General features: G+C 42.3%; 1 protein-coding gene across 1 annotated transcript in view; it reads right to left on the reverse strand.

Annotated features, from left to right (window-relative positions):
* Window positions 1–3730: 3730 nt before the first annotated feature.
* Window positions 3731–25565, reverse strand: part of LOC121340957 (ovostatin-like) — a 28593-nt gene continuing 6758 nt past the window's right edge. The window contains exons 9-35 of the mRNA XM_041414065.1: window positions 25175–25295; window positions 24838–24947; window positions 23863–24021; window positions 22895–23119; window positions 22627–22684; window positions 21468–21613; window positions 20956–21099; window positions 20119–20289; window positions 19405–19535; window positions 18275–18355; window positions 17395–17623; window positions 17060–17186; window positions 16317–16438; window positions 15631–15682; window positions 15226–15309; window positions 14047–14223; window positions 13462–13543; window positions 12422–12578; window positions 11892–11966; window positions 10432–10597; window positions 9668–9888; window positions 8342–8557; window positions 8085–8209; window positions 7801–7891; window positions 5234–5305; window positions 4559–4661; window positions 3731–3783 (exon numbers count right to left, since the gene is read on the reverse strand). Coding sequence (XP_041269999.1) covers window positions 3731–3783; window positions 4559–4661; window positions 5234–5305; window positions 7801–7891; window positions 8085–8209; window positions 8342–8557; window positions 9668–9888; window positions 10432–10597; window positions 11892–11966; window positions 12422–12578; window positions 13462–13543; window positions 14047–14223; window positions 15226–15309; window positions 15631–15682; window positions 16317–16438; window positions 17060–17186; window positions 17395–17623; window positions 18275–18355; window positions 19405–19535; window positions 20119–20289; window positions 20956–21099; window positions 21468–21613; window positions 22627–22684; window positions 22895–23119; window positions 23863–24021; window positions 24838–24947; window positions 25175–25295 — 3498 coding nt within the window. The remainder of the gene's footprint in view (window positions 3784–4558; window positions 4662–5233; window positions 5306–7800; window positions 7892–8084; window positions 8210–8341; window positions 8558–9667; window positions 9889–10431; window positions 10598–11891; window positions 11967–12421; window positions 12579–13461; window positions 13544–14046; window positions 14224–15225; window positions 15310–15630; window positions 15683–16316; window positions 16439–17059; window positions 17187–17394; window positions 17624–18274; window positions 18356–19404; window positions 19536–20118; window positions 20290–20955; window positions 21100–21467; window positions 21614–22626; window positions 22685–22894; window positions 23120–23862; window positions 24022–24837; window positions 24948–25174; window positions 25296–25565) is intronic.

Raw genomic sequence — 25565 nt, forward strand, 5'->3', positions numbered from 1 at the left:
TTAGGAATTCAGCCTTCAGCCTACAGATCCTATAAGACTTTTACTGAGGTAATCATACCCCTAAAGTATTTTCCTGCAGTTTCAGGCAGTGTTGACACAAGAGACTTGAATGATCTGTCTGAACTGCAGGCTGGTCTGTGAGAGGAGCACTACAGAGGAGCAGTTTTACATGTGCTTTCAGATGCAGTTTTATGTGCCAAAGGAAATTTAGTATTTTTTTGGGAAATGTTATATGTCTAATCCAAGTGCTCTGAGAAGGGAAGGGTTGATCTCATTTTAAGCTGTAAAATTTTTTTATCAGAGTTCATAGGAGATGAGTGCAAGACATAAGACCTACATCTTTTAGAGCAGGGACTACCTCTTCTTATTTCTTTGAAGTCTGTCTTCAGTGTAGGCGTGATGCTGCTAGGACTTGCATGGAAAAGGGAGCTTGGGGTTAGGAGTGTTTCACAGCTGGCTGATAACACTAAATGTTGGAGGCTCAGTCTCTTTTTGGGTGCTTTGATCTTTTTACCATTGACCAGCATTTTGCTTCTAAATCCATTTTTTTGTTGTTGTTACAAAGAATTTTTCTTTCCACTACAACATCCCAGAAATTGAACTTGTTCCAGACACATTATGGAAGGCGTGCAAATCCTATTCAGAGCCTGCAGCTTTCTCTCCCTTGATCTGTTATTATTATCTACTTGGCAGCAAAACAATACCCTTGTGTTACCTGATATATTAATTGCACTACTTTAAGGACGCCCCCCAGGGAGAGCCTGTTTGTGCCTTCAACCCCTGACCTTATGCCTGAAAAGTTTTTTGATTCATTCCCCTCACATAAAGGCTATTTTTCTTTTGTCTCCAGTGAAAATATATTCTGCAGCTATATATTGAACTGCTGAGCACTGTACTGAACAAGCTGGAGGATGTGTCCTTGATGAAGATTGTCAGTCTTTTTTAACTTTTATTATCTTCCTAAACAGTGGAGGTTTCCTGGTTGTCTCAGTGCAAACAAGCTGACCTCAGACTAACAGGGAATAAGAGAAAGTCCTGATTGTCCTCTTTTGAAGAACTAGGGTTTTTTTATTGTTATTGACTCATAAATGACCAGCACTAGGCAAAACTGTCTGCCGGAGAGCACTGTGTGGAAAAGAGGGAGTGACTGGAGTATCACATCCATGCCTAGTGTCACTCATAGTTGCTCATAGCATGACTGCTTTGTTGTTAAACAAAACTGTCAGAGTCCTGGCAGCTTATAACTCTGGGAAAAACTTCCAGAGCCTGTCCTGGCACATTCCCATGGGCTACAGCAGATGGGCCCTATAGAAACTGCACTGTTTTGCACATTGAAAGTCAAAGGGAAACCTGATTCATGGTAATTTCAGAGTTCTAGAGCATCTTTCTAACTATAGCAATCAAAGAAAACTGAGTGTAAAAGTATTTGCCATTTTTGGAGATGGGATGTGGCCATTACCATTTTCTGTTTGATTCACATGGTCCTACAAGGTCAGTATCTAAAGCTCCTTTCAATTGTTACATCTTTTCATCTGACTTGCACTGAGGTTAAGCAAACTGTATTTGTGAAGCAGCAGCGTCACATGATGCAAGCTCCACGAGAAAAAAAAATTGGGTCACAAGTTGCACTGCAGTTAAAAGTGTTAAAGAGGTAAAAGAAGGCTGTAAAATGCAGATTTTGCTAGGTACTGCTGGCATTGTCCCATCCACACCCTCTCAGCCTAGTGTTTTGGAAATTTGTAGTAAAATTTAAATGCTGTGCTTTTGAAAACATCTGCATTTCATATCAGTTTCCATCTGCCCAGGCTTGCAGTTGGCCATTCACTGGAATGGCATTAAACAAAGGCTTTTGTTTAGCAGCAGGCTGAGTTTACACAGCTGAGGAAGGTGGATTGAAGTAGTCTGACTGACCCCTCTTGAAGCTCACACAATCTTTTTTGCTGACAGGGATGGGAGAGCAGGGGGGAGTTTGGGGTCAGTTGGCCCCTTAACATCTTCAGAGTCATAACTTACTTCTCAGCATGTGTCTGTCTGTAGCAAAAGTCACCACAGGTCTCATGCAAACATGAAAACATTGCTTTCAGTGTGACTTTTTGGGTCAACGGTTGTGCCCAGGGCTTGCTTCTGATGGGAAGAGAAATGCTGGGGATAGAAACTCAGTGTTTTGAGCAGAATGAAAAGACTTGAAAGCCAATCACTTTACAATATCTTTTTTCTCAAAATGTCATTATTTTTTTTCACAAGGTAGACATTTCACCAGAATTGTCAGGGAAGAAACTATTTTTGTTTCTCAGTAAACCAAGCTTATATGCAACTTTAAAAAAAATTAAAAAAAAAAAAAAAAAAAGAGAGAAAAAAAGTCGAGAGCTCCATTCCCATATTTCTGTACATCCTAAGGAGAAAGATGGGTGGCACATGTTGTTTTATGCATTGAAGTGCCCCTTCAAGCTCACCTGCATGCACAGCACTACCACATCAAAAAACTGCTCTGTGCCTGGTGCCTCCACATGCCAGGTGGTATTTAGAGAGCTGAGAGAATCAGGGCCAGGTTCTCAAGGGTGTTAAGGCACTTAGCTCACATCAGCCAGAACCTAAACTCACAAAGAGCCTTAGGTTCCTATGTCAAATTCCACATATGTTTAGAGCAACTCTCTAGCTGCTTCCCAAGGTTTCCCAGGTCCTGGTGCTGCTGAATTCTGCTTTTTTTGCTGGACCCCAAGTGCCACTCTCAAGCTGAACACCCTTCAGCTAGTAAGTCTCTGTTGGGCAGTTCTTAGAACAGGAGGCTGCAGTTGGTGACCTCCCCAGGTCCTTCCAAACCAAGATTAATGTTCTCCCACGGCTCACAAATTTCTTTTGCATCTTTCTGGGATTACACTGAGCCTGAGGGTCTCTGTCATGACTTCTCCCTGTCACAGAGGCTCCTGCACTGTGAGGCAGGATTAGTTTTACTTGAGCTATCTCTGGGCAAGCCTGGCATCCTACTGCTCTCAGGGTGTGCACTGGACTGCTCCTCTTCTACCATATCCTGGGCTGTTGTGTTCACCCAGTTCTAGATAGACCACGGAGTGGAGGCTGGGACAATACCATTGCCAATCAGAATGTTTTATTACAAAGGGCAGTAAAATATGAGATGCTAATCTGAAGAAAACATTTCTTTCTAGACAGAGGCAAAACTTGCACAAAAGTTGTCTTCCTGTGATTAGACTTCTGTCGTCTGTAGGTGATTCAGTTCAATTGCTGAAAAAGCTGAGGATCAAAGTAATTTCTTCAGGATTTTCCTTCTGCATAATGGAAAGACCAAAACAAGTAAAAACTACAGAAAAAAAACTACAGCAGCACATTATTCTCTGAGATTAGGATTCCTTAAGAGGAATCTATGGCCCAGAACATACATTTCAAATGAGTACCTTTACACAAATCTCCCACTGGAATATGTCATAAGTTTTGAAACAAGATGGATGGTCAGAGTCAACATTTGCACAGTATCTCCCTTTTCAGGAAAAACATTTTATCTGCAGTTCCTAATCCACACTGAACCCAGTTCTTTTTGAAGTGCCAGAATGGGTCATTCTGGTCTACAGCAATATGGGATTCGCTTATTCCTCATTATTCTACATGGTTTTCATTGTGGTCCTAGAAAAAAAACAAGTATCTTATCCTCTTCTTTTTCTACAGCTGCTTGTCTGATACTTTCTGAATCATTACCTCTTCTGGCACACATCTGATTTCAGCTGGAAGACAGGGAGCAGGGAGTGTTGTACTCTGACAGGGCATATTCATCTGGAAAGAGGAAAGGAAGAAGACATTTGTATGCGAGTGAGAAATCATTCTGACCCCAGTCTATCTGCACCTGTCATTAACATGCTACAAAACAGAAGACATTTGATAAATTTTGTGGTATACTCCCAGTTGCCAAGGTACCCAGTTGCAGGGCTGCATAGTCAGAGACCAGTGCACTCTGACCATGTTTGTCAGGACATATCATTGTTGTCGCCATGCAAGACGTGGCTCGGGTGGCAGAAAATGCACTCCAGGGTCAATTCTCTGACTGCTGCTGCTGCTGCTAATCTGCTAGGATTCAGATCAGGAAAGGTGATCAGGCACTTAGTTTTCTAGTTCTAGTTACTTAAACTCCTCTTTTGTTAAGTGGGACTGTCATTCGTGCTTAATATATAAATTCCACCAAGGAAGATATTTTTGCTGCAGCCTACAATGACAATATTAAGTAAAAAAAATTAGCAAATGCAGTTCAGGAAAGTCAGGAACACTGCTGCTTTTGAGTTATTGATTTTAACCATCATGTCCAAACTGTTGAAAGAAAGTTGAACAGCATGTCTTTTTGTGTGTGTTTTGTAAGAAAGAAGCTCTCATGTATCACTTTCTTATCTGCTTTATGCTGAAATGAAGCAAGAAATGTAAACATGGGAGGGCAGGAACTGTTTATGCTCTGCAAAACCTTTGCAGTCTAGCAATCAAAACCAGCAGAATGGCTAAGTGGGTCTCTCCTTGTCCCTCCTTTGTCACAGGTTTTACTGAGACCTGCTGGGTCACCTACCTGTTTCATAGTAATCATATATGTGCACAGGCACTGGTTTGATGTCTGAGACAGGCAGGCTTTGCTCCACACTGAAGGAGAAGCTGATTTCCTTCTGGGAGACCTGGAAATGGCAAGACAAGAAGATGCATCAGAACTTTTCATAACTATCCCTGAGGCTAAGGTTGAACAGTTTGAACAGATATTAATTTCTGAATCAGAGTGTGTGACAATGTGCTATTCTACAGTTCCCTCCAGTCTGTAAACTTGATGTTAAATCAGATAATTGTTTAAAAGCTGTTGCTAAATATGTTTTGCTGCTAAAATTGTGTGCTCTTTTGTTTTCTCCTCCTCCTATTTCCATTGCCAATTACCCCAACCTAATTCCCTGTTAGTGTGGTTTTCAGCACATCAGCATTCATCCTGTAGCAGAAAATTGCCGTTAGTTTCTTTCCTTGCCCTTTCCCAGCTAAAATCACCTTCAGTATCCCTAAGAATCTTCTCCCTACTTTTCTCCCTTTAATTGCTTTGATCACAAGATCTCCATTATCCCGTTATATTGGATTGTGTGAAGTACCTTTACATCTTTAAGGCATGGGTGTTGTTAATATGCTATTAATAAGATTTTCCTTTTATCTGGGAGCCTGTTTTAGACTTCCAGTTTTATTAAATTGAAAGGAAACCTCCCAAACTTACCTTCTGAAGGTAGAAGAGTACGTGGTTGTTCTTGATGTCTACACGATCCACAACGGAATCCTCGAACCGAAGCTTTAAATAAGGCAAAATACAGCAATGTTAGCACGGGAGACTTGCCAAGGAGACTTACAGATTCCTCAGCAAAATGCGTTTAAAGCGTCTGCTGTGCTCCTTTTATGCCACCCCGCCATCTAGTCGCCAAAAAAAAGAAATGCAAGTTAAGTGTTTTTATAACCTGATGCATTCAGACCAGTCAGAGCGGTAAACAGTTCCACCAGCCAGCTTTGGTACTTGTGACTTGTGACTTCCATCATCAACCTAAGAATTCTCTCATTTCAAGGTGCATTTACAATTAATTTCTGCAGCTCAAACTGGCTCACTTGCTCGTCCATTGTATGTTTTAAATAAAAGTTTAAAAACATTTAGAAAAGGTTGTGAACAAATTTATTTTAATATCAAAACACACAAACCTAAAATCTTCCAAACTTTAAAAACCAGCTATTTTTCCCCAAGTGTATATGAAGAAGAGTAGGATGCCAAACAGAATAGCATCTCAACAGCAAAAATCTTCCAAAGAAAATTTATTAATTTCATACAGTTCTAGCCAAAAAAATTCAGGCCTGAATGTTGAATGATTATAAATACACAAAGGTATGAGCAGACTCTACCAAGAATTTCATTCTTCTTTTTATCTGCTTGAAAATTACAGCTCATGACTTGAAGGTAATTCATCTGTTGTGAACCTAAATTGTATTAGGAACCTAAATTGTATTAGGAACCTAAATGAGATGCTTATCAGTGTTGTCCCCAAAACTGTCATTGTGATAACTAAATTTCTGGATAGTAAAGGAGGAGGAGGATCAAAAAAGAATCTCCTTTTTTAGGCTGTTTGTTAAACTGTAGAGGAAGAAATAACCCTTTTCAAAGGGATAATAATGCAAAATGCCAAATAAAGCAATTTAACTATGGCAGAAGTATTTCTCACATGGATTCTGTCAGGTGTGTGACTGCAGACTCATGCACACAGACACTAAGGAGCACAGGGAAACTCCAGTAACCTGAGCAGAGCCACTGGAGCCCTCTGACCCTCTTCCCCTTGGGGCTGCCACCGGGCAGTGACCAGCCCATTGTCAGAGTGTGAGACCCACCAGGGGAGTCAGCAGCAGAATATACCCAGATCACCTTGCAGACTGAAGGGGAATGCTGCCTACAGACCATGTGGCTGAGTACGGCATGTTGGGACTCAAGAAAGAGTTTTTATCGGGTGTTTAGGGGAAGAACCAGAAGTAACAAAGAGGGATAAAACACAGTTGGAAGGAAAAAGGGTGGAAAATGAGATAAAAGAGGCCAGTTGCACATGAACAGGTTGGTGGTCAGCACACTTGTCTGCCCTGCACCTGGTCACCACAGCCTCTCCTACCTTCTTATTAATCTCTCTTCCTGGCAGTTTGCCAGGGTGAAAGGCTCTCTATTCCATGTGAACGTGTGTGCAGGGAGTGCAAGTCACTGAAGAGAGGATCAGAGATCACAGGGACAGCGTGCCTGGAGTGCCAGCATCCTGGGACACCAGGCTGCAGGATTGTAGCGATGGGGGTATGTATGTCAGCATGTGCTCACTAGAGATAAACTGGAATAGCAGCCAGCTACTGAGTCAGGCATAAACCTGACCCAAATGTTGGAGACAGGAGAGGATCCAGGACAGCTACCAAAGGTACCAGAGTGTCTGAACCTGTTTCTGGAGAAACCATACAGTCTTGGAGGTGGACATTGGTCTGGAGCAGCTAGTGGAGACCTATTTGCATGTCTCTGTGTGTATGTGTCTGTTTGACATCACTGTGAACCAGAGGACCCCAGCTCACCTGCTGCATGTTTAAGAATGCTCATAGAGGCCCTCACCATGCATGCATGTGGGTGATGGGGACCCCAGTTTACGGCACTGAAGTGGGGCTCAGGCCTTGAAGGAGGCACGTGTCCAGGTGCCAGCAGCTCAACAGAGCAAGGGTCCAGGGGCAGCTGCTGGGCAGACTGAGTGCCTGAGGCCAGCTACTGTGAGGAGACACACTGTGTATTTGCATGTATATATGTGCTTGTGTATATTTATGTATTTACTTATTTCTCTTTTCCACAAATGAGATTGTAATCTGATGAGGCAGAAAGAGGGAACAGGATAAGGCCATTTGTGCTATCTGTGTTTGTGGAAGTGCTGTCTTTTCTCTCTACTGATCTGTGTGGCCCATATATTACGTACATATGGCTATATATATGGCTATATATTACGTATATAGGGCATATGCTTATTGGGAATATACACTGAACTTTGTTGTTGGTTGGACCTAGGGATATGAAGTCTTAGTTCTCCTTGACTAATCTCCTGAATTTAGCAATTCCTAACAGATTTCTCTTCAACACATAAACAGGTACAAATTTGAAGCCCAGAGTATGTGAGAGATGGCTATCCCCAGAGACTTTGCAGTATTCCCATGGGCTCAGATTTGCTAATCAGAGACTATATTTATCAACTTCCTATGTTCTTAGGCTTTGTCATTCACATTGGTCCCATTTTTTACCTTTTTCAGGGAAGATTCTTCAGGAACAAATCCTGAGAGCATTTTCACATCAATAATAGCCATGTTGGAGACGTTGCGATTTCCTGTGTAACTAAAATGAGAGAAGTTCTATTAGTCTGGTCTGCAAATGGAAAGGAGACGAGTGAATGACATTTTTAGCTCCCAGTAATCCCATTTTTTTCCTACATGTGCAGAGCAGCAGTTAACTGCCTGTACTTAGATCCTTTCTTGGATGCATTACCAAACTGCGAATGCAAGGGGGTAGGTCAGTAAAAGGAAGTTACCTGGCAGAGAGCACGAGGTCAAACTTTGGTGGATAGTTGCCTGTGCAAGACACATTTGCTGTCCTTATGGACAGAGAGAATCCTGCAGCTTTTTGTGGCAAGTGGATGTTGTATCTCAGGGTGGTCTGAAAGAGGTAGAAAGTGTGGGATGGTCACAGACGTAAAGGAGAGCATGACATAAGGGGAGGAATAAAGCATGGAGAGCCAGCCCCCTGCTTAGTTCCCAGAGGGTGGTGCTGAGTTCCCAGCTTGCTTACCTGCAGATAGACACAGCCAGTGCCATTCACCTTCATGCTGTAACTCCCTGGAATAGTGGGTAAGGACGCCTGCTGCAGTAAGAAGCGGTTCTTGTCGTTCACGCGGAAAATCTTACCAGGAGTCTCCATGAAGTGGACTTGGACCGTATTAAGATTTTTTTTGGAGAAGGTGAGATATCCGTACTGGGCTAAAGCTTGGAGAGCAACCACGGTGTCCTGAAAAGAATAACATGATCCCCAATTAGATACCCAGGTGTAAGCTGGTGTGTGAGGTTAGCGCAGCTCCTGTTTCCCTGATGCCTTGTCAGTACTCATGAATGCAGGGGGCTTTGCAAAGAGCCAAGGAGACAAGACACAAGTTCTTGAAGGACTCATCCTGGTGGACAGAAAGCTGTTCTGAGCCACTAGTGTGTTCTGGTGACCAGTAAGTCCATCTGTGTTGCATTAGGAAGGGCTTTGGCAGCAGGTGGAGTGACTTGATCCTGCCCCTCTACTCAGCCCTAGGGAGGTGTATCTGGAGTGCTGGGTCCAGTCTGGGCTCCTCAGTACAGCAGAGACATGGAGCTCTGGGAGCAGGTCCAGAGGAGCATCATGACTAGAATGATTAAGGGACTGTATCCTCTCTTACAAGGAAAGGCTGACAGGACTGGGCCTGTTCAGCCTTGAGAGAGACAACTGAGAGGGCATCCCACAAATATCTGAAGGGAGGGTGTCCAGAGGATGGGCCCAGGCTCTTCTTGCTGGTGCTAAGCAATAGAAGAAGAAGAAGCAATGGGCAGAAACTTATGCACAGGAAATTCCACCTGAACACGAGGAAGAACTTCGTCACTGTGCAGGTGACTGAGCACTGGGACAGGCTGCCCTGAGAGGTTGTGGAGTCTCCCTCAGGAGACTCCACAGTCTGGAGGTGTTAAAGAGCTGTCTGGACACAATTGTGTGCCATGTGCTCTGGGGTAACCCTGACTGAGCAGGGAGGTTGGACCAAATGATCCCCTGTGGTCTCTTCCAGCCTGACCCATTCTGGATTCTGTGATTCTGGAGCAGCAGATTTTAATTATTGCAGAAGACCTAGGATAATGTTGTACCAGCAGTGACTGCTGCCCATGGCTAACTTCGAATTCAGGCAATTTCTCATTGTGTAAAACCAAATTATGTGTGAAGCTATGCAGATCATGGTGTGCCTTTGACAAGGCAACCCATGAAAGCACCAGTTATCCAGTATTACTCAAATCCATATGCAGTCAGAAAGATTTGTCATTTATCAAGATCCAGCTTGCAGACTGTACTGCTCCAAGACACTTTCTTTTTACCACACCCAGTTGTTACCTGGCTGGAGGAAAAGCCACCATATGGGTTCTGTTGTTTGATAAGCCAGTACACAATGCGGGAAATATAAGATAAGTCTTCTGGAGTGAGGTTGGGTCTGTTGAGCAGAGCCAGGAGCACATAGCTGGTCATTTCAATCTCAGCAGAAGGGGCACGTGAATAGAAGTCAGAGAAACGTTCTGCTGGTGGCTTGTTTTCTCTCTGCCAGTGAACAGACCCACCTGAAAACAGAGCAGTAGGATGTAAAAAGTGTGGAAAAACCAAGTTTTTTTAGATCTTGGTGACCTGAACTGGGTAAATTTTACTTCTGAGCTGGAAAAGGAAACAGGAAGGGATGGAAAGGGAATTAATAAAAGCAGGCTGTATAAGACAAAGAGGGATTGAAGTGAAAGCAGTGTAGTAGAAGGATGCAAAGGCTGTTGCAAACAGGAGCACGTGACATAGCCAAGGGAAGTGGGCTTGTTCAGCATTACAAGAGGAAACTAATTGAAAAATTAGGTACAATCTTGGGCTGAGACATGCAGGAGACTCTCTCTCTCCCTAAATTATTTCAAAATTTCACAGATCAGGCTACAGCTCAAACTTTTGTGAAGCCAAAAGATACAGATAGAAAAACTCCTAGAGATAAATTCAGCAGCATAGCAGGCATGAAAGGCAAGGGAAGGGAGAGCATTCCTGACAAAGTGTGCATCAGAAGAGCTCACATGACCCAACAGGCGGTTCCATCAGCTGCACTACCTCTGCCATGGCTGTGCTGCACTTACCAGCCCTGACAGCTGCCCCATCCAGCTGCTCAAGGATGAACTGGCGTCTTTCCTCTCTGCCAGCTAAGCCATAAACATAGGCAAGGAGGGCCTGGTTGTACAGGTTGTGGACCCCACTGTCAAATGCAGTCTCCAAACAGTTCATGCCACTCCGAACGACAGGATGCTGGCAATGCAAAACACAGCGGGGTGTCAGGTACTTGGATGTGTGTCTCCACACAGTACTTTTTAAATACTTCCATCATTGCTTAAGCTGCAATCTCTCACTCTTCATGCTAGAAATATACATGATCCATGGCATGTTTAAGGGCCTACAGAGTGTATCCTGTAAAAAAACGCCCTTCCAGTCATTATGCCTCCTTTCTAAATTTATTTAGAGGCAGCATGGCCAAAATAAGAGAGCACTGTTTCTTTTCCTGACTAATGAGATGACCCTATTCAAGTGAAACCTTTGTCCCTAGGTTGCTTTAGCAATAAAGTGTGGACCATTTTTACAGAACTATGTAAAGTGCATTGAGACCTCATGATTAAGCAGGCTCTCTCAAATGGATATTGCTCATTTCCTAGATATAGCTACCAAGGTAACTCTTCAGACCTTTTAGCCTTAGTGACTATCTCTGTGAACTCTTCTTCCTCTCAGACATCACCAGCACACTACTAACCATGTCATGCCTCTGCAGCTTCACTTAAACATGTGACACCAGGTTTTGGAGCTACTTATGAAGCTATTGGAAACTAAATTCATGTTACTATAGAACTGTTTAATTCTGCACAATGTTTTCAACCTGTTGGTCTCATGTATCTTGATGATGGTCCATACCCCATGAATGAGGGATGTTAAAAAAATCAGCATATCTAGAATGTGTTTGTCAGATTTGGAACAATTCTCCTCCTCCCCATTATATAAATAACAAAGTCAGCATAAAAACAAGGTCACAAGGATATGCAGGAAATATATACAGAGAACAGAACTTGACTCTCATTTCCCAATGCCTAGTACTACAACCAGCAGCTCATAATTTCCTTCCATTATTGAGATTTCCATAGGGAAATGGGCATTGGAACCAAATGTGCAAAGTCTGAGTTTGTAGACTTGTAGAAGATTTGAATAGCTTGAACTTTGAACTGGGCAAATTCAGAAAAAAATTTCAAAGTGGACTTTGGATGGAGTGGGCAAATTCAGTCTGGATTTTGCACCATCTTAGACTACCATGGTCTAAAACAGCTGGATTCCTCAGGGGTGTTTCAAGTGAATCCATAGGCACTGGATATGTAACTGAATTGTAACACTCATTAAATACTTGCAGGGGGTTGCAGGTTTCTGAAAACTACTGTCTACAATCAACTACTGTCCCACAAATAGTAACTGAGTTCCTCATTGTAAAGGAAAGCTGATGTGAGGACTGTGACTTGAGCAGTTTTACAGATGTCTGACCGGGCTAAGAGCAACAAAAACCTACTGCAGCAGAGTGTCCAGCCTCCAGCAATGATGCCACAACATAGGCTGTGAGGGAGTATTCAGCTTCTTCTCCACCCTGATGAAAAACAAGCAAAGAACAGGTTAGGACTAATGTCCTAGAAATAAACAGTATATGAATTAATTGATAATTCATATATCAGTCAGATTTGAAATCAACAGTAATTTCTGTCTCCCTGTGTGCACAGAAACAAGAAAGATCAAGTTCACAGAGGATAAAGCCAAAGTAATTGACTGCATCTTGGCTTTCCTATGTGTGTCGTATAGCAGGCAATAGTTGGTGGCTGAGCACAAAATGCAATGGTGGAAAATAAAACCCGAGACTTAGAAAGTTTTACTTTTCTTACCTCATCATCAAGAGCACACATAAAAATCATGCCCTGCTTATGTAGGAGACACACGAGATAACACTACCAAGAAGAGTAAGGGTGTGGTGAAGAGTAAACTTGTGTCTTATCCAAATAAATCCAGATGGCAGGACTGGAAGTTTGTGGCTATACTTATCTCAGTTACCTTCAAAGCATTGTTGAAATGTGACCCAGCATTTTCAAAGCAGCCATCTGACTTCTGCTTGCTTGCCAGCCAGATCAAAGTTTGGGATTGGACGTTGTCATCAATGTAGATGTAGCGTTTGGCTTGCTCCAGTGACTTGTACACGAAGGCAGTGAGCCTGCAGGTGATCCAGAAACAGAAGGCAGGTATGGAGTGAACAAAACCAAGGACATTTACCAGTGCACAGGATGTGCATAGAAAATGACATAAAAAGAACTTCATAATGTTTGAGGTAAAAGAAGAAAGTGTTTTCTAAGTTTTAAATAAATAATATACATAAAATCCTGATACCAAAAATTTACCTGATATGTCTCCATTACTGCGCTGAACCATTCTTTTAGAGCAGTGGTAAAATATAGACACAGCTTGGTGACTGATGTTAGCAAATTCTAGTCTTAGTTAATTGAATTATGAAACAAACCAGGTTGGAAGGGACCTTTGGAAGTCTCCTCTTCAACCACCTGCTTAAACTAAGGCCAGTTTCAGAGCTGTATCAGGCCTCTCAGTCTTTTGTCCAGTCATGTGAAAGTCTCTAGGGATAGATATCCACATCCTCTCTGTACATTTGTCTCAGTGCTACAGCCTTCTCCTGGGGAAGATTTTTATTCCTTCTATTCCTCCCACTTTGGAATTGTCTCCATAGCAATTTGAGTAAGGACAAACTCTTGTCCTTACTGTGTGCAGCTCCAACAAAAGTCTATTTCCACAGTCCTCATCTAGGCAACAGAGAAGTTTACCCACATCTCCCATGAGTTTCTTCTTCTACAGGCTAAACAAACCCAGATCCTTCAGTTTCCTGTTGAACATTATGTACTCCAGCTTCCAACCATCATACCACTCTTTGGTTGCCCACTTTCCAGTTATTAATTTCTCCTTTATTAGGAGATTCAGATCAATTGAACTATATTTAGTCTATTAAAAATAAGAATCACTGAATACTTGGATTTTTTTTCAAAGCCTAAATATCCTGTGCCGGGAAAATAGAAAGTGCCATCACTTACCATACACTCCCTTCCGTATCTTGTAACCCAAAGGAGCTGTAGGATCCATCCCGGTGTTTGTATGATAGCTGTTTCTGGTAGCCTGAAAACACAATGAAGAAGACAATGAAGAAGTTTTCTAATCCCAGAGAAGGATTTGTTCTGCTGTTTGTTCAACTGAAGCAGTAAGACTTTTGGATTTAGTATCAGGTAATGTATATCTAACGAATAATGCCAACCACTATGAATTCCAGCTGCTTTTGCTCCTGAAAGAATGATATGCTGTTTTTGGGGTGCTCTCATTGCCTGCTCCTGTGCAGTTATTGGGGAACTGGAATTCAGAGATCAGTGCTCACCATGTAGAGCTGAAGAGTTCAAGGCAAACAATCACAGTACTAGATCACAGGATCACAGTTTATTCTGAGTTGGAAGGGACCAGCAATGGTCACCAAGTCCACCTCTTAACCATGCAAAGACCACCTCTTAACCCCAAAAATCACACCATCTGCCTGATAGCATTGTTCAAATGCTTCTTAAATTCTGTCAGGCTTGGTCCTGGGAGCATTTCCCTGGGGAAGAAGATGGAAGAATCTGGAAACCTCTTACCTCTGGATAAATAACCCGTACCCCTGACTCTAATCTCTTCAGTCAGCTGCCAAGTCTTATTCAGATAATCCAGGGCATAGATGTTGGGTGTGAACAAGGCCATGTTCTGTTCTCCGCAGCCATAAGGCATATGGAGCAGGTTATCTATGTTCCGCAGGGCTGTGCCCAAAATGTCTCCTGAAGAGTGAAAAATGTAAGAAGTCAGCCCAGTTCAGACATGTTTTTATTACATAGCATTATACATTGCTGTATACTTTCTTATTATGAACCCAAGGGCAATGACTAACACAGAGTAATCATAGCAACCAGACACATCATAGAAGAAAAGTGCTGAGCTGTCACCATTTTTCATTTCTTATCTGGATGATGGACACCTGAGAGAAACTGAGAATTTCAGAGAAAAAAAATGAGCACCAATACTGGCTGGCATGGCTTCTGAGAAACAGCTATGAATCCTTGGAAGGCTTAGATTTGCCTGCCCTTTACAACCTGCTTCCTGTTTTTGCATGTGCTTGTGAACATGTTGTGAACGTGTTGGCAACGGGCTGTGGAGGCTGTAATTTCACAGCATCACACCGACACACAGACACAGACACAGACATAGACACACAGACACAGGCACCCAAACCAACTGTGTTCAGAAAACAATCTGAGTTCAGAACCTCAAAAAATTTTCACTGAAGAGAACCCTTGAGTCTTACTAATGACTTTCAGATTAGTGGAGTCAATTGGGACCTGAAACTTTTATTCTATGGGAACTTATTGACTTACAAATGTTTTTCATTATGCAAAATGATAAATTTGAAATTACGCAGTCAGCAAAGTTCTGAAGATTTCTTTCCAAGAAATTAAGACAATTTTTTTCAAAGAAGTCTGCCTTATGCTACTTTTCATTTGAATCAGCTGTTTTACTACATTGAACTGGATATGCTAATGCAGTATAATCTGAAATGCAATATAAATGGAAATTATTGGACCATTTTGTCCTCTCTTGATATGAGAGAATTGTGAGCAAATTTTGCCTCCCACTGCCATTTTGCTAAGTAGAAAACTTACCTTCTAAAATCAGGAATAATTATTTCTTCAACTTTACTTAAGGTTTGTGTGTGAAAACATGATGGCACTTGGTGCAGCACAAGGGAAACACCGTTTTGCATTCAGCATAAGTACTAAACTTACCAATGACAGAAAAATAAGCTCTGGCTGATCCTTGCACTAGGTTTCTTGGCAAGTCGAGAGACACTTGTTCAGAAATCGTTTTACCTGATGTGAAAATGTGAAAAGAAGAATTATTGTTTTTTTACAGAAATCTTGACTATTATAGTGTTCATTCTGGAAAATGCCACAGAGACTTGCCAAATGAGCCAAAAGTATATGAAAATCCTGAATTTCAGCCTAGCACTCTGACCCGGTGTCCTAGTCACCCTAGGACACCCTGAATATCTTTTTCCTCCCCCAGAAGGGTCTCTGGCTTTGTAGGACAAGATCTACAAGTCAGTGAAGCAGTTCCACTTAACTCCCTGGAATGAATGAATGAATGAATGAATGAATGAATGAATGAATGAATGAACGAACTTGCCTTACCTTTTGCACAGACAAGGGAGCTCTGAGTCAACTCCTTTTTAATACCTTCAGGCTGTTTGATTGCAGTGAAGTGGTCAGGAAGAGAAAGAAAAGTTCAGAACATCGCCATGAAACCATGACATTTAGCAGTGTAAGACAGTATGTGAATATGGCTATCCAGGCCATGCACCTCTTGTACCCAGTCCTACCCTAGCTCCACTAGAATATCTCTGGGTCCATAGCTCCCTCTCTTAACCAAGATCCTTTCCAGAGCACCTTCCTACTCAAAAAGTGGTCAAAAAAATAGGTATTTCTAGCCTCTGAGAGGGACCCTGTCCAATTAATCCTATGTAGCTGTAGCTTCATGATGCTCAAACCCTTTTCCCTCCACCCTCCTCCCTAGTATTCGAGTCATGTGCAAAAGGTGCTTAAAAGTAAGGTATGGAATCTCCTCCCTTCAGGCACCATGGCCTGTCAGGACATGTGCTCAAGGTCCTAGGAAGGAGCCAGTGGGAGGAGGACGGTGGATACTGTGACCACCAGGATTTCACTCTTGTTTTGATATGGAGAAGCTTCCTGTACACAGGTACTGTACTCCCTCCTCACTGTACTGCACTCCCTACCTCCCTCCTAACAGCTTCTAACCCCCAGCCACAGGAATTCCAGTTTCCACCAGGCAGAAAGCACCTGCAGATTTCACACCGTACCTCAACAAGTAGGGTTTGAAACAAGGTGTCCCTGTAAATGGTCCTCTCTTCTGGAGATGTGCTGTTTCCAGTACCTCTGGTGTTCAGTTTGGCCTCAGCAGTAATCACAAATTTCACCTCACCTGGAAAGACACCCACCAGCCAAGAAATGAAATTATATTCAATGTCTACAATTACCCCCAGTTTTGACTGCCTCTTCTAGGCTGATGAACTGCTGAGAAATGTGTTTTCTACAAAGACAGCTCAGTAAAACCAAATTTCATCAAGATTCCATATCTGTTCGTTAGTAGAAAGGAGTGCTTGCCTGGGACCCTGGGATGAGGAATGAAAGAGGGGTCATCCTGGCCAAAAACCAGAATTCACTACCAATTTCCACCTCTTCTTAGCCTTGTACTGAGTTTTCTCTGGCATAGGGCAATGTTGCAACAGTTTAATTATAGCTTTTCTGCCTTTATTCATATTTCAACTTTTGGAGCACTTACACATGCAAGTAATTAGTAACTGCTTTTAAAAAAAAGACAGGGTGGACTTGAAGGCAGTGTGGATTAACACAGCTACAAAACTGGGAAGGACCAGTGTCTTTACTGCCCATTGAGAATCCAGTCCAAAATTTTTAGCAAATTTATTAGCAATTAATGGAGCTGTCCAAAAATGCCTGCTTGTGGATTATTGATGCTGCCCTAAAGGGTGGGGGTAGAATAACCAAACAGGGATATATCAAGGTGATAAAAAGACAAGCTTACCCAGTTTTTGGGGGCTAACAGCCCAAATATATGTTTTTCTTTCATTGGCACACACTGTTGCTGTGTTGCCCCCTGATGAAAGGATCTCTGCCTCATAGTCACTTGACTGTGCCAGTACAGCACTGATCTGGGACAAAGAAAGAAGGAGCAAGATTACAAATGAAAGAGAATGACCTTAAAATCAGGCTGCAGAGCAAAGGAGGCAGCTGCATTAGTATTTATTGTGTTTTGACAGCACAGTACTCACACCTTCAGCTGAGATTCCTCCTTCAAGAGCAAAAAGATCTCTGGGAAATAAGCAAACCACATGGGAAGTAAAAGGGAACTTGATGTACCTGGACACACTTGTTGAGGTAGTTGAAGACATTAGCTATTAAATTAAATTTTTCTCCTCGAGTGACAGAGTATGGCACGGTGAGGTCCACAAAGAATGGTTGGAATGCTGTCAGGGAAACAGGTGAGGAGATGCCAAACCCAGCATCATCCTGAACACAGAAAGCACTGGCTTTCCATTCTGTGATGCTGTCAGGAATGGTGTAAGAGACATCCACCTCTCCTCTGGAACTGAAGAGAATAAGAAACACAGAATGAGAAATGATCTTAGGAATTTTTCAAGACAAATTATAACATAGGCTTTCTGCTTGAGTTAGAACTTCTGTTTTCATTTCACTTTCTGTAAGATACCTTTCCATGTATTAAAAAAAAAGTTATAATGCTTGAAGTAAAGGTGCTGGTTAACTACATGTTAAAGCACTCAAATACTCAACTTTTTAAATTTAGAAATATCAATTGCTGAAAAACCAGAATGCCTAAATACACAGATTAGAATCAATAAATTTAGATTAATGTTCTAGAGCAGCATCTGAAGACATAGTTAAGTTGGAAATATTATAATTGAAGATGCTGTGATAGCGTGAAAGAGAATAAAATAAACTGAGTTTTTTGCTGCTGAATTAAAAATAGGATGAAAAATAACAAGCTCCTTCTCTCTCCTTAAAAAATACTTTTATTTCATTCTTAGCCCCTATTTATTTCTCCCCACCAGAAAGACAGGGAACAGGGCGCAGAATATTTGTCTGCAATTGTCATGGATTAAGATGGGAAAAGTAGACCCACATCTACCAAGCAAACATATGTTCCATGGTTCCTTCCCAGAGTCCATTTTAACTAAATGAATCCACTCAAAAAGGAAGAAAGAAGTGAAGATAAACATACTCTGTGTTAACCAGTTCCCAAATCCAGGTCTCGGGGAAGTATTTCCGAACAGAGCTGAAACTACCACTTCCACTCATAATCCTTGACTCATCTGGAAGTGGGGATATGATTAAAGGATAATAATAGAGACACCATGTGACAAGAATCTGAACTTCTGTCAGACATGTTTCACCACCACACACGAACACTAAATATGCTGTTGGAGCATTCTTGGATTTCCCACCCCCCATATAACAGGGACAATTCCAAGAGATATGTGAAGAAACAATTTCTTATCTATTCTCTTTTCCCATGGGAAAATACTGGAAATAATAGCTATTTTACAAGACATTTCACTTCATTTCATACTGAAAGGTCTTGTCATTCAGTTAAAAAAGTGCATTCCCCGTCCTCTACAACTTGCTCTCTTTGATTTGCAAATGGGCACCAGCAGCCAGTATCGTCATCAAGGCTTATAAATGCTTTACAATGACTTAGAATCACAAAATCATTGAAAAAAAAACTAAGTTGGGAGCAACCCCTGTAATTCTCTAGTCCAACTTCTTGAAGTAAGACTAACTTCAAAGTCAGATCAAGTTGCTTCATGTGCAGCTCAGTTTTGAAAACCAGCAGTGATGGAGATCCCAAAACCTCCTGGAGATCCCCTTCTAGTGTACTACAATTCTCATGAAGAAGATATTTTTCCTAATGTTGAATAACACTTTCCTTTGCGGCAAATTATGACTGCTACTTTTGTTCTTTTGCTGAGCAATCTGACTTGATGGAGAGAGAATCATAACTTTTGCTGATCTAGAAAGGCTTTTGAGATTATGTGCTAAGTGTGCCATATACTGTGCGAGGTCTTGACTTTTAAATATTTAATTGAATTATGATTTGATGGAAGATTCTGACCTGAAAAGCCAATATCAGTTTATAAAAGAAGCAGCATCACAGTATTCCCTGTTTTTTCTACATGCACCTGCACCTGAAACAAAATTGATTCTACTGCAAGGACTGCCAGAAGGAGATTATAGGGTACAAACCGGGACACACAGGCCTATTTCCCAAAACCCCCCACTACACTGGTGTTATTTTAAACAGGCAACAGTTTTAAGGACGAGGTAAACCGAGACTGGAGATACAGAATGAACTTTCTTTTACCTGAGGCCTTGAGATTGGCGTCATAATAGTGCGAAGGGTAATTTTCCATATCTGATCTCTCTTCATTGCACAGAACTGGTTTCCGTAGCACAGAGTTGGTGAACACTTTCAGACCCATATCCTAAACGTGAAAGAATCTATCAAATCACTCAGGGCATTCACTAGCTGCCAGTGCATATCACTGATTATCATTCCTCATTTCTCCCCTCCCTCATCCCAATTCATCCCGTTATTTCAGCCTTGAATGTCTCAGCTGTACCTCGCCAATCTCTGTGTGTTTCTTATGGAGCAGTGACACCTTGTGTTCTGCAAAGAGTAGCAATGATCAGTCTGATGTTGGCCTTATGTCTTAGGGCACAGGGCCAGTGGAGTCCATATAGGAACCAAGTGGCCTGCATCACAGACACAGATCTTTACAAGGAATGCCTGGAGTCACGAGCCAAGGCCATGGTCCTGCTTAGGTATTGTCTACTGAACCATGGGCAGCAGCCCAGTGATTTTCTAGCAGTGATTTTCAGAGCTTCTGAGTAAGTGATGAGGGAAAAAAGGGCAGAAATGGGGTGATTGCAGGCTTTAGGCAGTTTCAGGCACCAGCTGCTTTCTCTCAGCAGTAAGAAACACCACCTGAGAAAGTTGAATGCTAATGGTGATGAATTCTTCTGGAATCCCTTGCACTTAAAGAGCCTCCCACACAGACCACATACCCTGAAAATCCTGTAGACATCTCCATCACGACTGACATTCACAGGTTCAAAGTACAAGCCATCAGAAAAGATGGTTTTGGATGGGGTACACTCCTGTGGCCTGCCATCTTCCAGGTTGATCCCGTTGTAGTAATAGCCATACAAATCACCCCTATGAAGCTGATAGTACACCTGGAGGTGGGAATGAGTAGTTTAAGCACAAGGAAGGTCTCAGGCAGGTGCAAAATCACATCTGTTCAAAGCTTATGGTGGTCCCTGAGCAATCCTGTAGACTTCAGTGGGCTTAACTAGTGATGCCTACCTAGAGGTGAATAAGCAATTTGGACTGAGCTGTACCCTCCTCCTTCTGAGCCACAATGGATTTGTGGAGTGAACTTGAGCAGAAAGCATGGAGATAGAAACACTCTTGAGTTAAGCAAAGAGGCGACGAGTGTTACAAGACACTAGCTGTCATCTACAGCTTTTGTTCTGGGCCCAAGGCCTATCTGAGCAAAGTAAATGATGCAATGTAAAAATTATGTAAAAATTATGTAAAAATTAAGTAAAATTTAAGTAAAAATGCAATTTTGACATAATCACTCCTCAGTGAGGAAATGTGGTGTCAAGGATTTACATAAGGCATATTTTTGGGATATATGTTACACTGCCATGCTTCCCAAAAGCAGTGCTGTGCTATCAATTTCTGTCTTTGAAGCATACAATTGCCTTAGACCTCCCTTTAATCACAGATACCTGTTTCCAAAGGAAAAATAAAAATAGAGTCAGGAGCAGAGACATCACAGGTGGGAACTGGGTTGTTCCTAGCTCAAAAGAATCAGGATTGGAGATGTGACTTACACTCTCAGCAGATAACTCTTGCCCAGACTGAAGAAGGACACTCTGAATTGCTCGCAGGGCACAGAAGGAGTTGGCAGCAGCTTCCAGGTGGAGTCCCACTTTAGAGCCCGGGAGACCTTGCTTCTCAGAGAACTTGAGCTGGACCTGGAAATTAGCATATCCAAGACAACCCCACGGAAATTAGGGGAATCGGATTGGCGCAGAGATCTGAATTTCCCCTTTCATCGGCACTCACTGACAAAGCTCCCACCGCTAGATGGCCCTTCTGGATCAGTCTGTAAAAATTCACATAACCCCCCTAGGCACCCTTCTCGCTCCACTGTGGGGAGAGTTTTATCTTAGGCTGACCATATGTGCCAATTCCAGGGATGGCTTCTCATGATCCCAGACATATCTGCACCTTTTCCATTCCTAAATGCCATGCCCAGTGCCGGGCTCTTGATGAGATAATTTCCTGACCATTTTTCAGCAAACACCAATATATCCCTTAATGAGAAAGCAAAGGTTTCCACCTTGTTTTTGAAGCATATATCACTGTGTATCCTGGAGCTGTCAGCCACTATCTCTCCATGAGGATGCACCGTGTAGAGCAGCAATCTGGAGCTGGGGGCAAGCTTCTCAGTGACAGTCAGTGTGATGGAGAATGTACCTCTGGAAGCTGTGGAAGGAGCATGGATCAGGGAAGGACAAGCCAGCAAAAGAGCTTAGATAAACCTCAGCTTTGGTGGAAGGACCACATATTTATTCATAACCTATAAGCACCTTTAAAACCCAGGGAATTGGATATTGGAAGACTCATCTCTCAGTGGCTGAGGCACAGCTCTCATAGTAAGATAACAGATACAAACTGGAGGATGCTGAGACCAGGGTGCTTTGCAGAGAGATATCTACACTGGGGAGAAGTTAAACATGGAAATCTGTGCACAATTGCTACAAGAAGAGCATAACGTTGCCTTTGGGTCTCAAAACTAGGACCTACTACAACAGAGGAAATAGAGCAATATCTTGAGTTAAAGGAGAGTTTTCTTAACAGCAAGAAATAAGAAACTCTTCTCTAGATGGATGAAAACTACAAGTACATGGATAGGGAATTAAGCTTAAGACCAAAGATGGTAAATACGAAACAAGTCCTATATAGGGAGAGAGGCTTTCTTAAGCCACCTCCTGAAGTGTGCAAATAGGCCATGTTCTGCAGGAAAACTGATTTTTAACAATGAAAGAATGAAGGTCAGGATTACTGTCATTTGTGGGTATTTGGAGACTTCTGAAAGGGCAGTGAATTTCAAGAGTTGACTGCTAAATATCCCTTTCAAATGGGACACCTATTTTTCCAAACTTTAAAATGTTTTATTATTCCAGTTGGTGAAGACTAGGATGTCACACAATAACTGTGAGAACATAAATATTCCTTGGCATTATAAAATAATACAATAAAACATACGAAGGTTGCATTCCATGTGTTTGATCACAACAAAATATATTAACAAGATAAAATTGATTATGATATGGGGGGTTGGCTAGAAGCTACAGCAAAAGAAAATGATTCTGTGAGCAGTAACAGGCCATGGGATTTAGGAACTACTACCTGATTTAGCCACAGTTCTCTGCTTTCATCCCTTGCAAAACTTACTGTGCTCTAAAGTACAAGCAGTAATATGGTCTGGAACTTACCACCAGAAATGCTGACTTGCTTCTGGCCACTGAGAGTAATTTTTCCTTGTGTCATCACCTGGGCACAGAAAAGTCTCATGAAAGGGGATCAAAAGCACCTTCTCCCATCCACCATGAAATCATTGATTTTGAGTATTGTTCTGAGAAGCCTTGAAGGCCATCAGGTTGAGCCATGATCCTTAACCGCTGTCTGATCATGAGATTTCTGCCTTATAGGTGTTTGAGAGAAGGTGAAAAAAACTGTTTTAGGAGTGACATTAGGACTTACTACATAGTAGAAGTTTGTGTGTGTGGCATTGCTGTAGCCTTCTCTATTCAGGACATAGTGAACATTGATTGTTCTCTGCTGGCCACAGCTGAGCTCCTCTGTCACTGGCTCAATTTTCAGAAAGCTGTTGGTCCATGAGTAGAAACGTCGGACAAGGAACGAGGCTTTGGGCTCATTATCAATCCCCCAGATAAAGTCTGCGCATTCATCTGGTGCCTGTTTGACCTACAAAATGGAAAACCATACATGTGGAAACAACAGTGTGGGAAAAAAGAAAATGCAAGGCAGGTGAGAGGCAATATTTTCTGTGAAATATTCTGTTGGGAAACCAATTTTGTGAGGCAGTTTAAGCCACGAGCAAGAACTGGTGTGAAAAAAATTGTGTTTCACCAATGAAGAGTGAGCAGCCTTCTGGACACCTTTAGGCAACCAGATGCCTGTGGCACATTGCAATAAGGAGGTTATTTTAGTTTTTTTCAGGCTTGGAACCAGTTGCATAAACTGCTGGGTCTTACACTGAATTAGAATGGCATTGTTCTAAATGACACACTTTTACTCAGCTCTGTCCATCACACCGGAATAAAGGCATGACAATACAAGAAGACCATGTGATGATAACAGGTGTGAGTTTGTGCCAGCACAAATGCAGGGAAGCAGTCAGCAGCAGTGAAAGATGCTGGCACGCACACAGGCTAGATGGGGAAGGAAGTGCAGTCTCTGAGCAAGGTTCTCACAGAATAAAGAGAAGGAAGATGAATGCAGAAAGTGCTTTTAAAGGGGAGGGAAAAGCAGGGAGGGACTGAAGATCACTACAACCCAAAACCACAGGTGGGGTGCAGTGTGCCTCTTCTCAGGCACTGGTGTTTTCTCATACAAGTTTCATAGTTTGTAGGTATTCCTTCTATGGAATACTCTCTCTCAGATTAAATATTTATTAATGAATTAGATTGTAGCCTGCGTTTACTTACTGTCAGCTTCAAACTGGGATCGAAGAAGTTGGATGTGTCAATGGAAAAAGCAGCAGTGCCGTTTCTGTCCGTGGTATAGCTGGCCAGATAATCTCCATTGAGCTCCAGCAGGACAGTGCTGTTGGCAACAGGCTCACCATCCATGCTTGTCACAGTGATCTGAACACAACAAATACCCAAAGGATTCAGAAAACACAAAGAACAACAACAAAATAAAAGCTCTGTTTACTAGTGGATGGTCACTTAAACACTGAGGACTGTTGCAGGGAGTAGAAATGTAGAGGCACATGCTCCTCAATATTTTGAGGGAGCGGGAATTCTGTGACAGGAAAATTCCCATCAGTGGGAAATTCCCATCAGTGCAGAATAACTATGTGTCACAAAGGGAGGAAGAATATTTATTGAAGAACATTGATTAACACACCTAAAACAAGGAGATGACTTCATGGCCACAGGCAACCTGTGGAGCTCAGTAGCACCTTTTAACTCCTACACATCTGTGCACACCCACAGTCTCCGTTGCCGGTCAGGATGATGCTGTACAGGTCATCAACCTTTTTGTGCCTGGTTTATCCTGCATGTGTAGGTTGCTAAGAAGTAAGAACATGCTCCATCATCTCTACTGCTGTAAGTAAACATCCCTGGGATTGTGTGGTGCAACCCAGGGTAAATTCTACCTTTAGGCATAACCGTTCCTGAAGAATTTTCTTGAAGACTCCTCTTCCCTACTCATACGACCTTCCACTTACTCACTTTTTAGGCATCCTCTGAATACAGTAGAAAAGACCCTGACATTCCAGGTGTGATACAATTTTCTTTTTCTCTCTAGGAGTATCAAGAGAACTATACAGTCAATGGTGTGCAGCATTATCTTGGGAAGCACATTCGGGTGACAGCCATAAATGGGGCAACACGGAGATCATCATGCTGGACCTCAGGGAGTTTGGGTCTGAATGTATTCTCTCATGTACCTACCTCACCATGGTAAGGAATTCCCCTCTTGTAATAGGAATCCATATTCCTGAACAGCACTTGGTCATTTCCTTGGTTGACTGAAACATAGTCATAGGCCTTCTTCTGGATACCTGTGAGACACAGCCAGTACAAAGGAGAGGAAACAAAAATCAGACATGGGCAGAAATCTGTTCCTTTTGATAAGTTCTATGCAGTGATGATGCTCTGGAGGGAGAGCTACTCAAAGGAAACCATAACTGCTGCCTGTTTGCCACACAGATGGTGATCCAGGGGATTCCTCTCAGGAAGATCCATGCATTAGCTTTAGTCAGTTACTCCCAACCCCAGCTGGTGTTACCTGTCCCATTTTCAGTGACGATGCTTTCTATATTGAGGCTGGTGTACATCATGGCATAGCTGCGGTAAAGCTGGAATTTTTTGATGGAGATGACGGTGTTGAGGCAGCCATCCTTTCCCAGCTGAAATAGCAGCACAAAGGGGAAAACCAATTTTTCTCAAGGTCTGCAAAATTGCTCCTCATTATGTATTAGTGCATCTCTGAAGAGGTCCCCGCCTGCCTTACATTTCTTGCTCCCCAGCTCCCATCACAGATAACTGTTTCAATATTATTTACTCTAGCACCTGGAAACTTCTCTCCTTATCCCCTCTAGTCTTCTCCATGCTCTTGCTCCTTCTTAAGCCCATTTTGCATGATGCTTTTACTTCATGACCACAGCATATTGAGTCTG

Source organism: Onychostruthus taczanowskii, unplaced genomic scaffold, assembly GCF_017590055.1.
Source record: "Onychostruthus taczanowskii isolate IOZ18803 unplaced genomic scaffold, ASM1759005v1 scaffold44, whole genome shotgun sequence".
Classification (NCBI taxonomy): domain Eukaryota; kingdom Metazoa; phylum Chordata; class Aves; order Passeriformes; family Passeridae; genus Onychostruthus; species Onychostruthus taczanowskii.